Source organism: Hylaeus anthracinus, unplaced genomic scaffold (genome assembly GCF_026225885.1).
Source record: "Hylaeus anthracinus isolate JK02 unplaced genomic scaffold, UHH_iyHylAnth1.0_haploid 2, whole genome shotgun sequence".
In the NCBI taxonomy this organism is placed as follows: Eukaryota; Metazoa; Arthropoda; class Insecta; order Hymenoptera; family Colletidae; genus Hylaeus; species Hylaeus anthracinus.
Genome location: NW_026534838.1, coordinates 2331390 through 2352972, shown reverse-complemented (window position 1 = coordinate 2352972; position 21583 = coordinate 2331390). Strand labels below are relative to the sequence as shown.

General features: G+C 48.5%; 1 protein-coding gene across 3 annotated transcripts in view; it reads left to right on the top strand.

The window, feature by feature from the left end:
• The window catches only part of LOC128892930 (uncharacterized), a 60883-nt gene that overhangs the window by 32037 nt on the left and 7263 nt on the right, over positions 1-21583 (top strand). For all 3 annotated transcript variants that reach the window (XM_054153588.1, XM_054153587.1, XM_054153589.1), the window contains one exon: positions 20892-21044. In XM_054153588.1, the coding sequence (XP_054009563.1) occupies positions 20892-21044 (153 nt within the window). The remainder of the gene's footprint in view (positions 1-20891; positions 21045-21583) is intronic.

Genomic DNA, 21583 nt, shown 5'->3' with positions numbered 1-21583 from the left:
AATCATTTAGGATTTCACGCGGTCTTCTCGAGTAGCAAGTTTTGTTTTTATCCTCGGTGTCCGCCTGCCACCCTTAAGTCCCTGTTCGACGTGAGCCAACAGCAACAATAAAAAACCTCAAGCGAAAGTGATTACGTCAAATGAACGTGCAACTGCGACAGAAATCTATTATCAATATCGGAAGGAGGCGGAAACTGCTGTCGTGTATAACAAAAGGAAGATCCATTGATTGCAGTCCTAGTTCGTTTGCCAGCGTTCACGTGATCGTTGTATTAGGATTTAACCGTGTTCATCGGTAAGCATGTTGCTCTTCGTTAAGGACAGCTGCGTGCAACGAATTCGTGCAGAAGGTCTCTTCCTTCTCGTTTTGGGGAGAGTTAAAGAATCGAAGATTGATCGGTACGATTTAGATTAAAGTAAGATTGAGATCGTCTAGACGACGCTTTGCGGCGATAAGAAGTCTCCGAACTTGAGGAAAATTTGATGAAGCGTCGTTTCACAGGGAAATGATCCCCTCGACAATGGAACCAAAGAATATTCAGATTTTTCTGTAACCTTTTCCTTGTCCGCATCTCATTTCAATTGAGAGGAAATTTTATACTAATATTGAATCGATCTTGGAACTAAGATTTCATTGGATCAGAGTCCCGGGTAATTGACCAGTTTCAGATGTAGATGGTTGGGGAAAATCAAGAGAATTTAAAAATTGGTATCCACGATTGGTTAGGAGCTTGCGACGATACAGCTTCCAAGAATCGTTTGAATCTGAACAGCGTATATCGTTCCTCGGCAAATTGGTTGCATTTCGATGGAGCGTGGAAACAGCTTCCTGGTAGGATCTATTTTCTAGATTCTAAAATCTCCTCTTCCTTTCTGAGAAACAATGTTTCTACTCGAATTACACAAGTTCCTGGAAAGTTCCGATAGAACATCAGTGGTATCCTGAATTATAGAGTATACTTCAGATCGTTAAGGATGGATAAGAGCTCCCTATTCACGCCTGTGATTTGGATGCGATGAAAAATGAAAATGGACTTGATCTTCGATACCGACGCTTCTGCTGCGTTCCGCAACGGGGAATAAATTAAACATTGTTTTTGTCGATCGATTTCATGTCGAATATAGTTGTCTGGTCGCTTCGGCTAGATACTCTGAGTTTCTGGTTAACAGGAGGCGTTATCGGACGCCGCGCCGTGATGATCTGAGGTGTAGTCGATAATATCGTCGGCACTATGAATGGCAGCAAGGATAGTTATCGCCACTATACGCGGCTACCTTCTGCCTGGGATTATCTCCCTCGACAACGATATCGATTGTCCTGGCAGATAGCGTGGCGTGAGTCGGCACTTCATTCTCGGTTTCGCTCCTTTTCGCTTCGATCGGCCGAGCGATAAGCCCATCGCGGTCTGCGCGTAAACCATTAAAGCGCAAGTTTAGAAAAATTCGGTTCGACTTTGCTGTCACTTTCTCCTGACACGATGACAGGGCTCGCTTTGTTATGGTCGAGGTAAATTCGATTGGTTACTAAAACAGCTTTTCCCACTGTGAGCTGCATTATCTTTATAATAAACAAAAAACAATTCATACCTAACGTCTCAATAGAGCTAGATATACATGAGTAACTGTACAATAGTAGGAACCCGAGACCCGCGTCAACCAACGCGAGATGAAATTACCATCTCAATTCGGATAGTTTGAAAACCAGCCATGAAACTTTCCGCCGCCGACTTCGAGGAAACAGCGTTTTCGCGTGCGCGGTAAAAAAAAAAGTAGAGAGCGCGGGAGAACAGAGAAAGAAGATAGAGAAAGAGAGCGCTGCGTAAAACTCAGCTCCGAGTAATCGAAGCCACTCTCGCGGCCGTTTCGTTTCTCGCCGATCGGGACGAGCGAAAAAACGAGTGGCACGGCGAGCGGGGGTGTCGGAATCATCGATTTTCAACAGGCGTCTGACGCTGAGAGAGAAGAGCGGTGGCACGGTGGCGCCGCGAAAGAAGCCGGCGCACGGACATTTAAATCTAAAAACGAGCGGACGAAACTCGGCCCTGGGGTAATTGGAGGGTCGCGGAATTTGTTGCCCCGCCGACGTGGTGTGAGGTCGGCCAACAGACGCTGAAATACGAGCGACGGTTAAGCGCGCTCTCGGCCCGACCGTTCGGCGAGAGGGAAACGGAGAAACGACCGAGCGAGCGCGACGAGGAGAGAGACGGAAACAGAAGAGGGGATAGAACGAAGCGGCCAGACCGTGGAGAAAAAGGGACAAGTGTGCGAGGAATTGTGCCGGGTAGCGGGGAAGGGGTCGGCTAATCGGGGCGTACCGCAAATCCGCGTGCGTGTAAGCGAGTTAGAATACAACTAAACCGAGACAGCCGGAAGCAAAGGAGAAAAGGACAGGGGAAGAAACTGCGGCCAGGAGAAAGAAGCCGTATGGTCCTGTGAGGCAAAAAATCCGCTGCGAGACGGAGACAGCGAGACGTAATAGGACGTAGGTGCAAGGTTTGCGTGTAATTGGATTCATCCCCCGCGCTGCACGTTGTACCTCTTTGTCCCAGGAAACACCTCAGCACCTGCTATGTCCCTCTCAACCGAATTAACCCCGCGCAATCACAAGATGGACTTCTTCATTCTTCTGTAGCCTTATTTCTTCAAAGTAATGTCAGACGACACCTGACAGCTCGGTTGGATATCTAAACAGTAGCTTCAACGTCATATTCTAGTTCAAACCACTGCTTCAGCGATGGAATTAAAGTTTTCAGATACCACCTGGACTCTTCCTGAACCTTATCATTTCTCTCATTGACTTCTCTATGACATGGATTTTATTGTACAAGGGTACGTCATGCTCTAATCCTGTGGTCGCAGTTTTTGATTCTCGCTTACTCGCTCAGATCTCTAATTAAAGTTAATCGAATACTATCTGGGCACAATGTCGGTCCTCGTCATTCTTCCATACTTCAGATGACATCCGATACTTAAACTCTTGTCCTGGACGATATTCTTAGATCTACGTTCTTCCTTTACGCGTTCCACTATTTTCTTTGTTCAATTCAACCTCCCAGTGTGTGACGTGTTCCTCTCATCTGAATTAACCCCGCACAATCACAAGACAGACGACACCGGGGGCGGCGTTGGTCGCGGCTAGACGCGTTCGTTCGAGCGCCCGCATCGCGCCTCCGCTCTCTTATCTTCCTAACTTTTCCGTACTCGCTGACGTCAGGTCCCCCCCTCCATTCCCCGCTGCGGCTGGCTTTCCTCCGGCCAACTACTCGACGGCTTCCCCGGCGGCTCCCCGCCGTCCGCCCCGCGCCCCGTCGGGGTCTCCCCGACGTGCGAAATTTCAAACTTCCACCGCGGCAGCGGCGCGATCGTAAAACTTGAGGTGCCTGTGGGAGCCCGACGAGCGCGACAACGATCACCGAACGCGCGCACTCGTGCGCTTGGGACGTGTACGTTCGCGGCGCCGTCTCTCCGTACGCGCGACGGAGACCGCGCGCACCGGACCGGAGCGGATGTAAAAGGTTAGAGTGGGACCCGCCTTGGAATTGCTCGTGCCGCGCTCTTTAACGTGGGCGCGTAATGCAACGATCCGTGAATCCATTGCGCGGCCACCGTGGAATGGACTCCTGAATTCTTTTTCACATTTTACCCGCATCGCCTATCCTCCTTCCTCGCGACCATAGACGGTAGGAGTGCTTCAACATTTTAAACAGACCTAGAGATTCGTTGCAACCGTCTAAACATGGTAACAAATCACAGGTTTACTGTCAGTTCCGATCGCTGGTATTCAAAGTCCAGTTGATAATTTAAATAGAACTTCCAGCTCCGTAAAGTAGTAATGCTTTGTTCTACGCATGGACTCGTTGTTTCTTTAGTTTATGCGTTTTCTTCTATATCACGTATATACTGTTTTACAGCAATCCTTAACTTCTTAGATTACATTCTTGATGTGTCTGTTGGGGCCCACTAGCCCCACGTAAAGATTGGGTACCTCGGGATCGCAAAGGCCGTAGCGCAGGTACATTCAGATATAGCTAAACCCCTTGATGGTAAATTGTTGTTTTTCTAAAGCCACTTTAAAAAAATACCGAAGGCCCTTCATATCTACGCTGCAGGCATATGACATCTCTGGCGAAGTTGGCATTGGAAGGTCGCGCATCATGTTAAGCATTCGTCGCAAATTTAAATGTTAAACATATGAAAGAATATATACAATTCCCCTATCCTTTCAGGAACTCGTGAACAATTAAATATTAGAATATTATACCAATGGACAGACTCATAAAAGTGATTAACTTTCAACCATTGTAATGATTTACAAACGTAGACAATACGTAACGGACGAAGTATACTATTGGACCAGAGTTTCCATATGAATAAACGCAAGATCTGCCGCAAGATAATCCACCAGCAACGTTGAACTTGGGGGATTCAGCATCTGACCTCGTCATCGACAAGTTCCCTCGGGAAGAAGAACGAGAAACGTCGGAAAGTCCTTCGGAACTTAGGTTGGGCAGATCGATCGGAACAGTTTTCGAATGATCGATTTGGGCGATGGAGACTGCACACGGTGCAACGAACGCGGCCCTCGGGGTCACCCGGTATAAACGTCGCCGCTTGCGGGATCGTGGCTTCGGGCGTTTAGCAGCCCGCAATCGGCCGACTGGTGTGTTGATTCCCCGTGCCGGCGATACGGTGCCAAGCCGGGTGAGAGGCAGAGCGAGCGAGACGGATGGACAGAGAAAGAACGATGCAAGAGACGTAGCAGGAGCAAGAGAGAGGAGCAGAGGGCGTGCACGCGAGAGCAACACAGAAATAGCGCGCGAGGGAGATAACAACGAGCGGAGTGGGAAGGGGAAACAGAGGTTGGAGCTTGGCCCGGCGCGGTGTGGCGCAGCCTGGCTTTGCCTGGCCCGGCTCAGCCTCGTGCTCGACCCTGCCTGGCCTCCGCCGCCTGTTCCTCCTCTGGCTCCGGCTCTGCTTCCTCCTCCCTCGGCAGCCGAACGCAAACGTCTGGTTAATGAGGCGCACGCACACACGCTCGCGCGCACGCGCATCGTACGTGTCCCCTCGACGTCGACGCCCTCCTCTTGCACCTCTTCGCCGCGTCGAGTCCTCCTCATCCTCCTTCTTTCCTCTCCGCCGGCCTCGAACACAATGCGCCACGTCGCGCTGCCTAGGCGTCACGGTAATGACATACTCCCACATGCACGTTATGTCCGATATCGTGCCGCCTAGCAGTAGCAGCTACGCCGCCAGGAGCGTCACCACCACCACTACCATCGACACCGACACCAACACCGTTTCGCCGACCGGCAGCGGCGGTAACAGCAACAGCGCCGACGACAACGTCGTCGGAAGCAGCTGCGACCGGCTGTCCGGCCAGGAAGCCACCGTGCAAACTGCCTGATACGGCCGCGTCCGTAATTGAACAGGCCGCGTTCGTAATTGAACAGGCCGCGGAACCGTGGAGAATTATTTTTTCATGAGCGGAGCCGCTCGTGTGCGTGTCCTTGCCCTGTGCGATCGATGTCGAATCCGAAATAGAGAACCGACATCGGTTCCGGTCAGCGGGCCGGCAGCTGCTGCGCGCACCATTTCTGGTCTATGGTCCGCACGGAGATCCAACAAATCTGATGAGATGCCTTTGACTGCGAGAAAAACGCGCTATGTAAATTGAACGTACGAGAAATTCAACTGGGCATGTTGGTGCTCGGAATATGTAGTAAATTCTGCCAAAAAACCGATACGACTGGACACTGGCGAAAGTGTTTAATAGAATATGCTCATTAGACCGATACTACGAGGAAACATTGCCGTTGTACATTTTTAAAAACACAGCAATTTTATATGAGGAACGGAATATTACGAATGGAAAGCAGAATGTATGATGGGAGAAAGAACATCCTAACGCTCAGATCCTGCAGCTACATCATCATTGAAGCGCTGTAGAGAGTGGCAGGGACGATTTATACGGCATCTTCTTTAAGCAACCTGCAGACAGTACTGCGAAAAAGCAGTGAAGGAACTACACTTTTCTTCATAAGACCTACCAGCACAGAGCCTAAAATTGACGTTCTCCTATCTAACGTCAGACATCAAAATCAGTTCAAAATCGTTTAAATGCTAATTCCAAAGTATTTCACGAATGTTTTGAAGGATAGCCCGGCGCTGTTTAGGTTTCGAAAGGTTCATGGCCTCAAGGAGCAGAGGTTAATGGGACTGTGGCATAAACCATGTACCCTCACAGATGGTCTCCTAGCGATGGCGAGAGGCTCGAGTCACGTAGCTATCGGGTGTCATAGGATTGATTGTTTAGAGTGGGATCCAATGTATTGAGAGAGGCCTAACGATGCATAGTTTAAAGGATGAAGACACTATCCCGTAGAATCTTGCCACGTAGAGGGAAAGGTTTCAATGATAAGACGATTTTGAGAGTTCAACAAGAGAATGTGTACTCAGCGAGTAAAGCTAATCGGTGTTTACATGATATTTAGCATGAGCCTACTTAAATGCTCGTAAATTCCAGTAATAAAGCATTAAGTACTAAACGACTCTAAAGTCTTAGTTGACATAAAGGTTATCTATCCTTAAAATCCCGAACTCTACATTAAACATTGTCCATCGCCCTCTATAACATCGTATCTATTCAACTATAAAAACAATAAAGACACTTTTAGAGCCTGGTTGATAATGTGTAGATTGTGCTTGGTGAAAGACAAATACTTAATCGCAACCGAGTTCTCGCTATCTAACTACAGTAGGCGACCATATAAGGAGAGAGATACGTTTTATGGTATAGGAGACTCCATCGCACGAGACCATGTTATGTGTTGGTTTGCTGTCTAGTATTGACAATGCCGAGTCGTCAATGAAGTCACACCTGAATCGCTACATGGAGGATCTCAAAAGGTTCGTCTCGTGCATTTTGCCCGTGGTCGACATGTGCATAAATTGCGCGAGCCAGATAATGTTAACGCTAGTGAAAAAGGGGGTGAGATGCATTTAAAATCCATCTGGCAGCGCGTCGTTACTGGCAGGCATCGATGTAAACTCGCCCCACGGTCCGTAGAGATTAATATTCCCACATGCAATCAGAGACCGTAGTACCCAGCAACAACTACAGAGCCAGCGATTACCGTATCGATGCGGCTGATTGCTTGGCGAGGAAGCTCCGCCGGATCTTAGCGAGTCAACCAATGTAGCCACAGAATTTTGACTATGCCCAAAACATGGCACAGCCTCTGTCGCTTTCCGATCCCGTCGTGGAACCAGGATACTGATACCGTAATTCGGACGCTGCCTCGCAGCGACTGTTCAATTCGCGAGGACGGCGGAAAAGACTTCATGAATTTTTGAGGTTCGCTTCTATTTTCCTGATTCGACGATTTCCAATGCTATGTGCGTTTTCTTTGTAACATTTCCAAGTGAATTCATACTCTTGGCAGAAAATGTCTGTTCTTCCACATAATTTGAGTTTAGAGTTAGAAAAAAATTAGGCTCCGCAATTCGAATTCTATCGATTCGTTTGGGGGAGTCGAACGAAAGAGCAAAAGGAATGGAAGAAAGAAACGCTATCTCCGCGATGTTCAGAAGATGTAGAGAAAATTCCTCCCTGGAACGCCTTTCCGGCGTATCAATTTTCTCCGTCGCGCGCTTATTCCCGCGCCTCCATCAGAACAATTTCATTCAAACGCGCGCGCGGGAGAGTGTCGTTCGTTCTCTTGCAGGCTCAAAATCGCGTGCGCCCGGGAAGTGCTTTAACGCGTTCCTTTTTCTGAGACCGCGCTCGCCGCTTCCTCGAGCCGCGGTGAGAGATTAATTCCACCCGGCTCTCGCTTCGTCTTCCTCCTTTTCCCTTCCTTCCCACGTTCCCGCCACCTTCCCCTCGCCGCGTTGCTCTCTCCTTGTCGCTCGTCAGACGTTTCCCGCTCGGTGTGGCGAAGTCCGATGAGAGAAATCCCCGTTCATTACGTCGCGTTGATCTCGTTCGAACGAACGAGCAGCGAGTGTGTGCCGCGCGCGATCTTCGCGCTCGTGTTTGTAGGTTATCGTTCCAGGTATGCGCGCCTTTTTTTTTTTCTCCCCCTCTTGAGCAGCGCGTGTAATCTTCCATGCTCGTAGCCCGACCCGCTCGAGTGTTTTCGTTCGCGCGTGAAAAATCGCCGTCGGCGCGCAGCCTTTCCACATCCGTCAGGAGCAGCGGCTACCATCTAACGCGCGTTCGTGGAAGGTACGCGTGTCAGTTCGCGGAACGACATTCGCGTCTGGTGACGCAAGAAAGAGGGCCAGCACCGGGAAACGAGGAACCGAGCTTGGTAGGAATTTTATTTTCGACGACGATCGACTTTTCGGCACCTTAAAAGTAGAAGTACGGCAAAGTTCGTTCCGTCAGCATTTCAGTTCGTATTCCCGTCACAAAAGTTATCCCACCACTTCGTGGAACTGTTGGCTCGTAGCGAGCTTCGGTGTTATCTCCTCCACGCGACACGTCTGTGTCTCGGGTTTCAAAAGTGGCCGAACGTCGACGGTCACATTTAAAATCCAGGGACACGCTCGGTTCGAGGAAAACAATCGCCATTGCGTCTAAGTACACAATCGATTGGGCTGACGGTAATGAGAGCATCGCTATAAAAAGCTACTTTTTTTAGGATGGCAGATAGTAGGGAGGAGAGTTATATTGTTCTAGGAGACAAATATAGTGACACGTAATGATCTTGTTTACGTAGACAACGTCCACAAGAGATGAAGATATTAGCTGAAAAATAGAAACGAATTTCATACAAAACCGGGGTACCATTAATGCTCGCGATCCTGAAGAGGCAATCGTGGACCAGGTTCGAAGTTACGCAAAAAGCTTAAACGGAATCCCCAGACTGGAGCGAGTTAGACGCGGTCGGGTCTGAAAGTTCTGAAAATGGAGCTCGCAGGCGCGAGAGTAGCCGGAACAAGTCGATGGGAAGCGAGAAAAACAAAGCGTCCGGGATAAGAGCGGCGGACGAGGAACGCGCGAGGATAAACGCGATGGATCCCGAAGTGGGATGGGCCAGAGTGGAACGAGTGAACGACTGGATGGATAGCGCGATGAAACCTTTGAGGAGGAAGCGCGTATTGCTAGCCGCTGCTGTGCCTTTTACATTTTCCAAGCCGCGGCCATCGGGGTTTTCAAACTGCGCGCAACACCCTGGGCTCGCGCTTTATGCCAAGGGTTCAAACGCAACCGTTTCCCATCGCGTTGTCGTTTCATCTGCAAATCGACGCTGGTTTTTTGCTCGATAAAAATGGAGGAAGGAAAGTTGAAGACAGCCCAGGTACCGAGCTGAAATGTTTGCCTCTAGAAGGAATGCAGTTTCCGCTCCTCGGAAATCCTGGAAAGACTTTATAACCCCAACGACTAAAGGAAATGTACAGGAAGAGTCCATCTATACACGTCTCTGCATAACCATTAGAGGCATATATCGCGGTCGCCCATAACATTACTTTTGTTTGAATTAATACACGGGGAATATTAATTTAGACGTAACGCAGGTACTGAGATGGAACTAGGCGAGACTAATACTTAGCGATAATACAATTCGCATTTAACTATCAAGAACTGTTAAGTTCTTCACCATAATCCTACCAAACTACGGGAACGGTTACACCAAAGCGGAATAAAGTAGTTTTTTGATGTTCTCCCGGACTGTCTCGATGTGGGTTGGAATTCGTTGAATTCTGCTTCCGGATGAGATTGTATTCGTCGAGGAATCATGTTTCACGATGCTCGCATTCGAATTCGACTCGAAAGGAAATGAAACTGAAAACTCTGGGTTTTGAGTTTTTGGTTGGGCCATTTTGAAGAAGGAATTGTTACTAACTGTTTCAGAATCACGAGACGCATACGAGAATTACTTACTATTCTCAAAAATAGGGCACATTTAATCTAAACGAATTCTTCGAACGATTGGACGCTAGAAAATAAATAAAGCGATACCATGACAAGCCTTTGCGGCATGGAATCTCCGGAACTCTGGCAAGGAACGAGACGGTTTTATCGCGGCCCCAGCAGCCGGCAACCCGTTCATCATTCACGGACCTATATCCAGGCGAAAAAGAGGGTACGATCGATCCTCGCCGATCCTAAATGCCCGTCTAATAATTCACGTAGTCGAAGGCGGGATCAGCCGGAATCACACTTGAGAGGGTCCAGATTACACGAGCGGTGCTCGATCGAAATAGAAGCGCGCGGGGGCGGCGGGACGCGGGGATGCCGGCGTCGGTGAATTCGAAGCGACGGGGTTCGATGCGTGACACGGTAACGCAAACAGAAATCCGACACGCCAGCCAGACAGAGAGGTCGGAGAGACACCGAGGGGGTGGACAGGACAGACCGGGCCGGAACAGGGGTGGGCTTACGCCGTTCGTGTTGACTGTGGATCGCGCGCGGGGGTAAACCCCGTGACCCCTGACTTCCCATGTCACCGTACGAGGGTGGAAACGCGAGCTCGTCCCACAATGGAAGTCTTTTTTTACCGAACAGGGAAATACGCGACGGTATACGCGCGCGACAGAGGACAAATTCACGGAGGACCGAACCGCGGTCAGTTTTGTTGCGCCGTGAGGTTTCCTCTAGTGATGGGTTCGGATGAACTCAGGTATTTGTCTGTATACCAGTCGTTCATTATGAACATGGTGTAACACCATCTTTTTTTATTTCTTAAAATAATTATGGTGAACGCGTAGTGTTCACGATAACAATTTCGTACGTGTTCTTGAACGGTAGTTCGTTTATCCTTGTAAGACTAAAGGAACAGAGGCCTGATCTCTAACCACAAATTTCTAGTCACATCCTTACTTGTCTATCATTACGAACAGGACATCAATAATTTCGAATCCCTTCTAACAAATCAAGACTGTAATTACACCAAATGACGATGATCAAATCCTAGTGAAAGGAAAGAGGAGAGACCCTGAAACGCTCTACCAAAAGCTTTGTCTATTTACAGCTATAAAAATATCCTCTACGTATTTTAGATATACAAAGAACAATATTCACTATGCTCCAAATGCACTAATTTTCTATGGACGAAATTAGAAATGTCAAAAACACGGCAAATTAGTTTAATCGACAGGATAGTGCGGGTACGGATTAGAAATCTGAAAGTTTTCTTTGACGGGTTTCGACAGTGGATCCCAGAAACTACGTCGCGAATGAAATCGTGGCAACCACGTTTTCTCTTTTCTCAGCCGTTCCTGGTATTCTTCCAAGATCATGAACCGTTCCTTGCCAGCATTGGTTTAAGAGTTCGCGACCTTTTCCGCTACGAGATGACCCTGCCGACTGCCGCGGATCGCTCGTTTGAGCACTCTTGCCTTTCCTCTTTGGCAAGATCGAAACCCTTCGGGCTTAATCGCCTCGAGCCGACAAAATTACGTTTGCTCTAGCGTCGATCGGAAATTAAAATCCGGCCACCACTTTCTCCTTGCCTATGCTCTACGTTTCGAGCTCTATCTGTGTGGGTCAGGTTTGATATCGGGCCTCAATCTGTAGGAAAACGCTACCGGGTTATGCGCGGAGTTCGGTGGCTGTTAGTCGCGATACGCAGGTTGGCCGTCAGTGATTCCACGTCAGTGAGTCCAGCCGTTCAGCTTGGCCGCTTGGCTTCTATCGTGTACTTTTTAGCGCTGATCTTTACGGGATAGTCGGCATCCGCGTCCCGCTCCCCACCTCTAGTGGTTCTCTGCACGCGCTACCTCTTTCTTCGTCCCCGTTCTTCCCGCGTGGTGCTCTATCTCGCCTCTTTCTTTCTCTTTTCCTCGTCTGGTATAATGCGCGCCGTCGGTAAGCCGGCTGGCAGCTGCCTTCCGTGCAACCAACAAGCCTGGTCTGGCCCGCTCCACGACTCTCCATGCGTGGAATCTCCGGAGATTCCTCCTCTCCTTGCTTCTGCTCCTCAATCTCACCCTTACCCTTCCCACCGTTGACTCCAACACCACGCGATCGGCCGGGTACCTCCTCGTCCCACGCATTCTGCCCTCTCTCTTGCTCACGGGTCCCACCGTATCTCTGCCGGCGTCCAGTTTGACGCAGACGCCGTCTCCCTCGGTCTCATTGGCCGCACGTATGCGGCTGTTCTTCTCTTCCCCCCGTGGGCTCTCTCGGGCACCGCAGGCGACTTCGACCCGCCACGAGGGAACGGGACACCCGTACGGGTGGAGGAGTGAGAGGGACGCTTGGCTCCGAAGAGGGAGTCAGAGGATGCCGAAGTTTTGTCTGGATCGTGGACGGGACAAGTGTTGTCCGAATCCCGTCCCGCTCCGGGCTCAGGGGTCCCGTTCGAAGCTATGGCTGAGGGAAGACTTGCAAGGCTTCGAGTCAGATATGAATCTTTGTGCCCGGAGGGCGGCCCGCGCTCGACGGTTAACTGCAGGGGGGCATCCATCCTCGAGCGAGGAAGGGTGAGAGACGGCGACGACGACGGAGGAGCCTGCGTAATAATTTATTCGGTTTAGTTTCGCTGTCGGGTCTCTTCGACGGCGGATCAGGCTCCCTTCGTAAGCGTGCGTGTGCGCCGCGGCTTCGGTATCCGTGGTTCGCCAAGGACGAACACACTGTAAATACACTGCTGCCGTTGCCCGGTACCGATCACGCACGTGGGGGACACCAAGTGGAAGCATTTCTGTATGCTCCTTGGACCTATCTCCCTTGAGTTTCGGTCTTTAACGTTGTATCATGTTCATAGACGATGGTCAACGTAGTTTTAAAGATGCTAGGTGGATGTTCTAATAGACGTTGCCAACCGGAAACGGGTACCACGGTTATACGATAATCGACCAAGTCCGAGTCTTTCTTTGAAGAAGGGACATGTAGAAAGTTCCAAGAGTTGCTGATTTCTTTGTTCTTCTTCATGGTAGGCTCATTTCTTCGAATCCACTGCACTGTAGGTGATCGTTACTGGTAAGTTAGATATATTTAGTGTTGCAAGAATGAGCCGTAGAGCTTCCAAGACTTTAGGACATTAATAGGGCCAATTCTGAGACCCGTCAAGTAGAGTCTGTTGTTGAAGTCTGGATACGAAACTCGTTGGTGTATTAACAGTATACTATTTCTACGGTAGTTTCTAAGCACTACACGTTTCGCAACAAGAATTCTTAGGCGAATAGTCGAGAAACTGCGGAACGTGGCGTGAACTAAGCATTCGCAGAATTCGGACCGAATCTCTCTTTACAAAAAGGTATAGATGAGAGAGTGTGGGCTTAGTTCTTAGTCAATAGATGAAATGAAAGTTGGCCTTCGCGCGAAATCGATCTTTGTAACGGAAGGGCGCACAAATAAATTGATAAAACAGTGACCCTAGTACACATTAAATGAAATTATGTTGGACGAAGTGGATGATACTGAATCCGAAACTAGTCAGTCTTGGTTTACGACATATCTTATCTTAGATATCTACGATGTTTTTAGAAACCGTATCGCAATTCACTATTATTAGTTCTATTTGAGATAATCCGCAACGGTTGTATTCTAGCACAAGTTAAACCGATTACAGATCACAAAAATTTGTTATTGCGCGAATTCTAAGAGAGAAAGTTTAACCTATCTCTGAATATAATCTACATGTATCGTAACTTCCATTCTGCGGAAGCGTCTTGAGCGTCGACACCCATCCTCGAAATCGACCGATCGGGCGCGATCGTTCCAAGAACGAATCAAGCTGGGTTGCTGAAATCCGTGATGTAAATCTCGATATCAACCCGGAAGCGCGAGTAGAAATGCCGTAAAACGTTCGTCGCATCGATAATGAACGCGGACAGGCCAGAATACGTTCATGTGGTATCTTGATACCGGCGCGGACGTAGGGCGGGGCAGTCCAGCGTAGTGGGAGTAGCTGGAGGTTCCGGTTTTCCGGGATCGGCGTTGCAGACATGCCGGACGCGGCTTTTCGGATGATTGGCTGACCAGTACAGCCGACACGATCGGTTTCCGGTCACGGGACGCCGAATTCCAGGTCGTCGCCTTGCCTGCCGTGAATCGAACGAACGGTCCTTTATCAATTCGTGCCCAGTCGTTAGGGATCTGAGAACCAACAGTGCTCGAGCGACGGACACCAAGCGTGGTGACGGGAAAGGAGTCACTTAGGATTACCGACGAGAGAAAAACGAGTCGCGCGGTTCCTGCAGAGGGGATCTGCGTCATTCGAGGCTTCATAAGTAGATTCGCGCCTAGTCGTTAGCGATCCGAGAACCGACAGCGCTCGAGCGATGGATAACAGAGGTGGTGACGGGAAAGGAGTCGCTTAGGGTCACCGATAGAAGAAATAAACAAGTTGCCCAGGTCCTGCAGGGAGTATCCACATCGTTCGAGGTTTCTTAAGTACTCAGCGCGAGGATGTGTCGACCACGACGACCTTGCTCCCGATAAAACCATGCGATTTGCAGCTCGAGCGGACCCGACGCGCAAAAAATCCATGGGAACCGATGGTAAATTCGACCCTGGCGTAGGCGCCTTTTTTCGTCGTGTTTTCTCAGCGCGGTCTGCGAGGGGACGGATCGTGTACCACAGGCTGGACGACAGGAAAGAATTCCTACTCCTCTTTTTGTTTCAAGCGATCGAGGTAAAATGTTAAGTAATGCCGTAAGTAACGGAAAGAGAAAGAGAGAGAGATGGAGCTCGTGCGAGAGACGGAAGGAGAGAGCGGCGAAGTATGTCGAGTATCTAGCGTCTCAGGGATCGATAATCGGACGAAAAGGTAACGAAGCGCGTTCAGCTATAAATAAAACAAGAGTCGGTCGTGAGACGGGCTGCGAAAAATGCTAGAAACCTGCACCGAATTAGCGCCAGACGTCGGAGCCAGACTATAACGACTTCCTTAAAAACTTGCAGATCGTCTAGGGATTTTTGATCCAGGTTCTATGTAATTCTTGGCAAACTTCTGATCGATAGATCAGTAGGTATACCAGTTTATCGATCGGTAGAAGTAATTGTTTAGAGTAAATTTAGTGGGCAACGATTTTACTAATTTAAGATCTTAACAAATCTTTCAAATCTACTTCGAAGACGAGACGTTCCTCCTAAAACTGTCTAATTAACGAAGAAAGCAATCTCGCGCATAACACGAAGAGCCTTTCATGGTAGCGGGGCCGGTTTACGAGAAAATTCCTGCTCGTAGCTCCAGCGGTTTGCGGATGCTCTCGCATCCGAAGGTCCGTAAGTGCTGTGAGCCTGGAGGAAAGTCGATACCTTGAACTTCCCCCCGATCGGTTCGTAAAAGGAACACTGCTATGCGGAATAAGATCGCTTCAAGTTGGTCGAAAAAAATCGGCGAAGTATCTTTTTCCAACAGTCCAAAAGTAGTTTTCTACGAGCGACATGAGCCGATGCGTCGAACCAACGCGTCTCGTTGAATTTCCGGGAAAGAATCAGGGAGTTATCGGCGACAGACGGCGGTGGATTCCGAGGCAAGATCAACAAATATCGGCGGCTGGCGAGAGGGTGGGATAGAGGTTCGTCAAATAAACGAGAACGTGAAAGGAGGATCCGCGGCTGAGAGACTCTTTGTTCCGTCACCGAAACCCAAACACTTTTTATGTCTGCGGCGAGTATGACCTCGGTGTTCCTGCCTTCGTCTCCCTCGCCACCCCCTCCCCCACCCGCGGCCACCTCCGCTGTTTACAACCATGTCAGTCTTTCTCCCTTTCCCTGTGCGTCACCTACATCCGTTTCTCTCGCACGGGTATTCATTCCTCCGTCGCGTTCTCTCATTCTGTTTCTCCCTACTGGCATCCCGCAGCACTCAACAGGGGCCGGGTCATTTATCTAAATGGCTACTGGGTGGCCCGGGTCTGGCAGTGTCCTGTCCCAACAAACCAAAACTAACCCAATCACACGGGGCTGCGAGCGGCCGTCGACCAAAAGAAAGGAACCCGAAAAACAAACGTTGATAGCCGGCCCCCGGATAGATTGAAGTGTACGCGTTCCGATGCGCGACGCGTAGGTCCCGAGACGAACAGACCAGTTCCGAGTACTCCATGGGCTCGTTCCTGGCCGCCTAGTTGTCGTTCCTTCGCGTAATGGAAGTAATCCGACCTCGTTGAGAATATTTAACGGCTGGCCGCAATGATACCGTGCCACTTTCGCGACACTTCCTAGTATCGTTGTTATGCAATGACACGCCGCCACCTCGGGACTGTTTCAATGACTGCAACGAGCCGTTAGATCCCGTCTCGCGTCGCCTAGAAACCCTGTCTGCGCCGCGTGCCAGGACAGCCCACAACGCGTCCCGACGACGCGACTATTTTCAGAATACTTCCCGATTTTTGACGTCAGCGGCCGCCCCGTTGCGTCACCGAGGAGTAGACAAGTCTGGTAGATGACCGCGCTACGACTGCTTTGATTGCACACGAAGCCGAGTACCTTCGAAATCGCGGAATTTTTTAATCGAGTTTGCAAAAGATATTAGCCAATGTCTTATTCCTACCAGTTTCCTTCGAAGTCCTCACCGTTCGCCACTCAATAAGAACAGCTGCGAAAGAACTACAAGCGCCGTATATTCACAGTCATCACAGACATTGATAGGCACACATGCAAGAGCAAAGGAGACACTTGATGCCTGAACACCAAGTTACGAAACCCTAAATTACCGAAAAGGCGGCGCAGTTACGATACTTGAGACTAACTTTCTTGTCGCTGCTTCGTTAACCCTAGGTCTCCTGGTCTTTCGTCTGATCCCACACGTTTCTAGATTGCTCTGTTCTGTTCCTGTTTCTCATCGGCATCTACCAATGCCGATCATTAACCAAGAAACCTACATTTACGAAGAGTTATCTAGATGCCTACAAGTTGACAAATTTTACTGTACAGTCAATTTAATCCTATAGCCGCAGTTACTATCGAAATCTCTTTCCATTTCCTACAGATCCACGTAATTTAAGCTTGATCAAATTTCCTGTTCGCGGCAGGAGTAATCGAACAGCCAGCTCGAAGCGAACCACCCGGTACGTGATTCCTCTAACACCCTCCCACGCGGTTCACGCGCGCCTCGACGCTCGTGGAACGGCAACTCCCTCGTGAATTTTTTTAATCCGATTCGCCGGCGCGTTTGCGTGGCTGCCGCGTTGTTTTCCGCCGCCGCTCCTCTCCCTTCACCCCGCCCTTCGTCTCCGCGACCCGGTTGTTCGTTTAAAATGCAAACTCGCGGTCCGCGGGGTTTTAAAACACCCGCTATACCCGGATTTCGTTGCGCCGCAAACTTGGCCCGTCCCGTGCCTCATACGGATTTATGGCACCGCTGACGTGCTTCTATTCTGGAGCTCATCGCCGGAGATTTTCCGGCGCACCTCTCCTTTCACCCTCGTCTGCTCCCTCTGTTTTCGTCGTGGCTTTTTGAAAACCGTGTTGGGACGGAATTAAGTGAAGAGAGAAAGAACGTTCGACTATGCGTTGTCGACATTTTCTTGTTTCGAACGCGTCGGAGCGCGGAAAAATGTCACGATTCGACTGGGCAATGTATCTTAATTTTCTCGAAAATTCGCGCGATGTCCCGTTCATTTTTTCTGCGTATTTTTATACGTTCGTGCGACGAATACCAGAGTACAATGTTGGTTTCATGACTGAAACAACGTTCTAATGAATGACGTAAGGTAATTACTACTTTCGATTTTATGTACCCTTACAATTATTTCTTCATTCCATCTCCTTGTGTAGTTTTGGTAAGTCTAGCGAATTTTATGGTCAAGCTCTACTTCTTCAGTCTCTGCGTCCTCTGCGTCTCGCAGGAAAACAAGTCAGTATACTGATGATAAAAGCAAAAGTCCTATCTGGCGTTATTCGTAGCGGGTAAGTGGCCTTAAGCGGCCAATTGAGTTTTGATTTGACTATGGATGAAGCCGATCTCCCTTCTTGATACCATAAAATCTGGCCTTTTGTGCGTTTAGCACCGACGCACGTGACGTTCTATAGGACACTCGTTCCTTTCTCCGTTCTTCACAGTCAAGACCACTCTTCTATTCGTAGCGATATTCTTTGATACGACTCTTCGTTATCTCCAACTCCTTTGCCAGCAGTCGGATCCTTGAGGAGTCCTTTGGTCAAACTCTTCACCCTCTGGAGGGATTCGCGAGTACGTCCCAGAATTCCGCCAGTTCGTTTAATCTATTTACGGAGCAAAAGTCGCCGCGTCAAGTATGAATATTTATCGCCGCTTGGTCGTTCGAAACGAAGCACCGAGTGTGCGAGGGGTCGAGGAAAAGGTGGCCGCCTCGAGCAAACGAACCGCGCCAACCGCACGCGCCTTGTCCGGGATTCCGCGTCCCATTTGTCGACCGGCCGTTCCAAGCGAAAGGTGGCCAGAATTCTCGTATGTCATCCCCGGTGTCGATCCTTATTCGGTACTGCGGACTGGATGACCAGAGATCATTACAGATCTCAAGTTTCGTGCGCTTGACTAAGGGTCCTTGAAGCTATGGGCATTTATCATTAGGGTGGGTCAGACTTTTGGCGACAAACTGTATCTGATTAACTATCATAATTCAAATAGGGGTTAATAACAGAGAAATGTTTCTAGGTGGTTACTCATTAAGGAGCTATTACTTAGAAGAATTTCAGTCCCTCCATAATAAGCCGTAGGCTATTGGGACACTCCTCACTTGGGCTCCTGATTATGCAGTCGCTGATTGGCTCATCATAGATTGCCAATTTATCAACTTTATGTGCTTCTCCATTTACTAGTAATCAGCTTCTACACCGCGTACCAAGCAACTTGGAGTAATTAACCTGGCAAACGTCTCTCGTCAAGTAAAAAGTCGTGTGAAGCGGAGTACCAAACCGAACCTGAGATGCTAGTTGTCATAGAATGGAATCTTAAACCGGTATAGGTGTTTGAGCTTGACACGGGTATAGACAGATCCCGTCTCGCACAGCTATGCGGCTAGACTATATGCTCGTTATATGTCAATACACATTGCGTGACACGGCCATCCGTAGGCGACAGAATGCCGGGCTCAATGCTTGGGCGTATTCAACCGTGAAACGCACCCCAACGCGTTTACGTAAGCACACGAGAAGACACACACACCCCCAAGTAGGTTAATCTCCACCTGTTTCGATCGAACCGGTTATCTCGGAAGGGTGGACGTCGCCTAATACTGAGAACTCTTGGAACGTCGACGATTACCTCGGGTTCAAGTGATCGAGGTCACGATCGTTACCTTTGATTTTAGGGATGCATACGTTTCCGCTCTAAAACTTTCTATTTCACGAATATACTAGACTTGGGACGATCGCCACTAAACCTGGACATCTATTGATCATAAATTGGAATTCGATTTTTTATTTATATTCGCGATCATTTCACAGCCCATACAAGGTAACTTAGGATTCTATCCTCCTGATTTGGAATGCATTTTATCAAATTCCGTTTGTTGGCAACGAAGACGCAGTATCGGTACTGTCGCCCACATTCCGTTTAATTACAGGACCCGGTCGTTTGATCGGACCGTATTATCTTAAGGCGGCGGTCACCTAGATATCAGCATTGTTATCCTGCCTGACCGCAGCCACTTAACCGAGTTGTAAGCCCCCACGAGTTCAACTTTACCCTTCAACAGGTGTTCAGGGAAAGACAATAATGTCGCGCATGCGCTCGAAACTTCTTAAGGTCGCAAAGTTCGTCCGAACAATCTGACCGCGGCCATACCTATGGACCGTAACGGTATTCGCGCCGGAGTTAATTGAGTTTCTGAGGAAGTTGAATTTTTTCCACGAGACGAACTACTGTGACGGAAACTTTATGTAGATGCCCACGAAAGAGCGTCGTGACTTATTTCGCACATAAATCGCAAAGAAATATGAATTTTACTATGTTCTAGATAATTCGATATTGGAGTTTGTACAAAGCTACAATATTAATACTAAGTACGAAAAGAAGGAAATAGAAGAAAGCAAAGCTCCTTCGATTTCCTGATCTGACTATGCCAGACAATTATTTTAAAGGGGAGAGTGAAGCTAAAGTGAGAACGCGACCGTGCAGATGGACTTACTGGGTCAGTCCCGTTTCCTCTTGGCTAGTCTAATGCAAGAAGAAGACGATCGACGTTTCCGTGTCAGTCCTCTACTCTCTGCATTCCGTTGACAAAGCTAATCTCGGACCCAACTAGCCAACGTCTAACCGATGAGGTATTACCCTCAGTTGCGTTGTGTTGGGACCTATGACTCCGCCAACAAGTATATCTTACAGGAGAGGGTTCTGATCCGGAGATACTTCTCTTTCTCTCGAAAAAGACTAGGTAGAGGACTGCAATCGACCTTGCAGTCCATCCACGCGGTTGAGCATATTGCTTATAACAATATCTAACTTCTATTTCTTAAACTAATTGAAAGCATGTGAATTTTGCGTTTTATATTCGATCGTTTGAAAATGTAGCGTTTCCATCTGTTGTTTTTTTTAAATTATTTTGATGTAGTAACATGTGCGGGTAATAGTGAGCGAAAAGTTTGAAATTGCGTTGGTATTTTGCCTGGCAGCGGCCTACATTACCGACAGGCGGTACAGATTCGAAGAGTTCTAGATTGCCGACAGCGTATAACATAAGTAGTTGTCGGTAACAGAATTGCAGGAATCTGGTAATACCCGGTGGAAAAATAGGAACCTTCTTGCCTGCAATGCTAGTTCTATGTGACTACCTAGATGTCACTGAAGCGAGTACATACAGCCTTCTCAAAGATAGATAATAAAAGTGCGAAATCAATAAAATTAATTGTTAACTGTAGCAATGTAACTGAGATATAATAATTTTGCAAATTGAATGGACTTGAATAAATAACGCGACGTATTTCCATTTTTCCAGAGCCTTTCCCTGAATTTAACCCGTCTATCTAAACTCTGAACTGAATTTTAAATTGAATCTTACCTTGATTTCAGGCATTAAATGGCGCCGAGGGCACGGTTCCACCCGGTAGAGTGTACAAGAAGGTTGCAATCGTGGAGAACTTTTTCGACATCATCCATGCTGTCCACGTTGATCTCGAGGGTCGTCCAGGAAAGCATGCAGGTCAGAAGAGGACGTACAGGACGGTAAGTCTCAAGTTAAATTCCTGTAATATTAGAATACAGCGGCGCTGACAAAAATTCTCATAGTAGCACTTCTAAGTCATATCTGAAATCTTCAATTACCGTAAACATTGGTAGACCTGGTAGATGATTGCGAGGAAGGGAATTTTCAAGTTTCCCACGAAAAACCGAAACACATTCCTTATTTGACTGCAGGATCTGCCCAAGACCAGAACCACTTTCCACTTTTCTGTATTATTCCTTGTTGCCACGAATATCTCCATTCCTCTGATATACGCGTATGTCCTCTGTATATGCGTACACTGAATGCTGGGACCCTTGGACACTTGTACTCTTCATATGCCAAAGATTGATCACGGATACTACAGAACACACAACACGACAGATCACAGAATAAGCATAGCATAGATAAACCACAGCGCAAACACAGATCACATCGTAGCACAGGTCACCTTGGTGGTTCGTGCTATGCTGTAGCACAAACCACCGCGCCACCACAGATGACATCGTAGCACAGGTCACATCGTAGCACAGGTCACCTT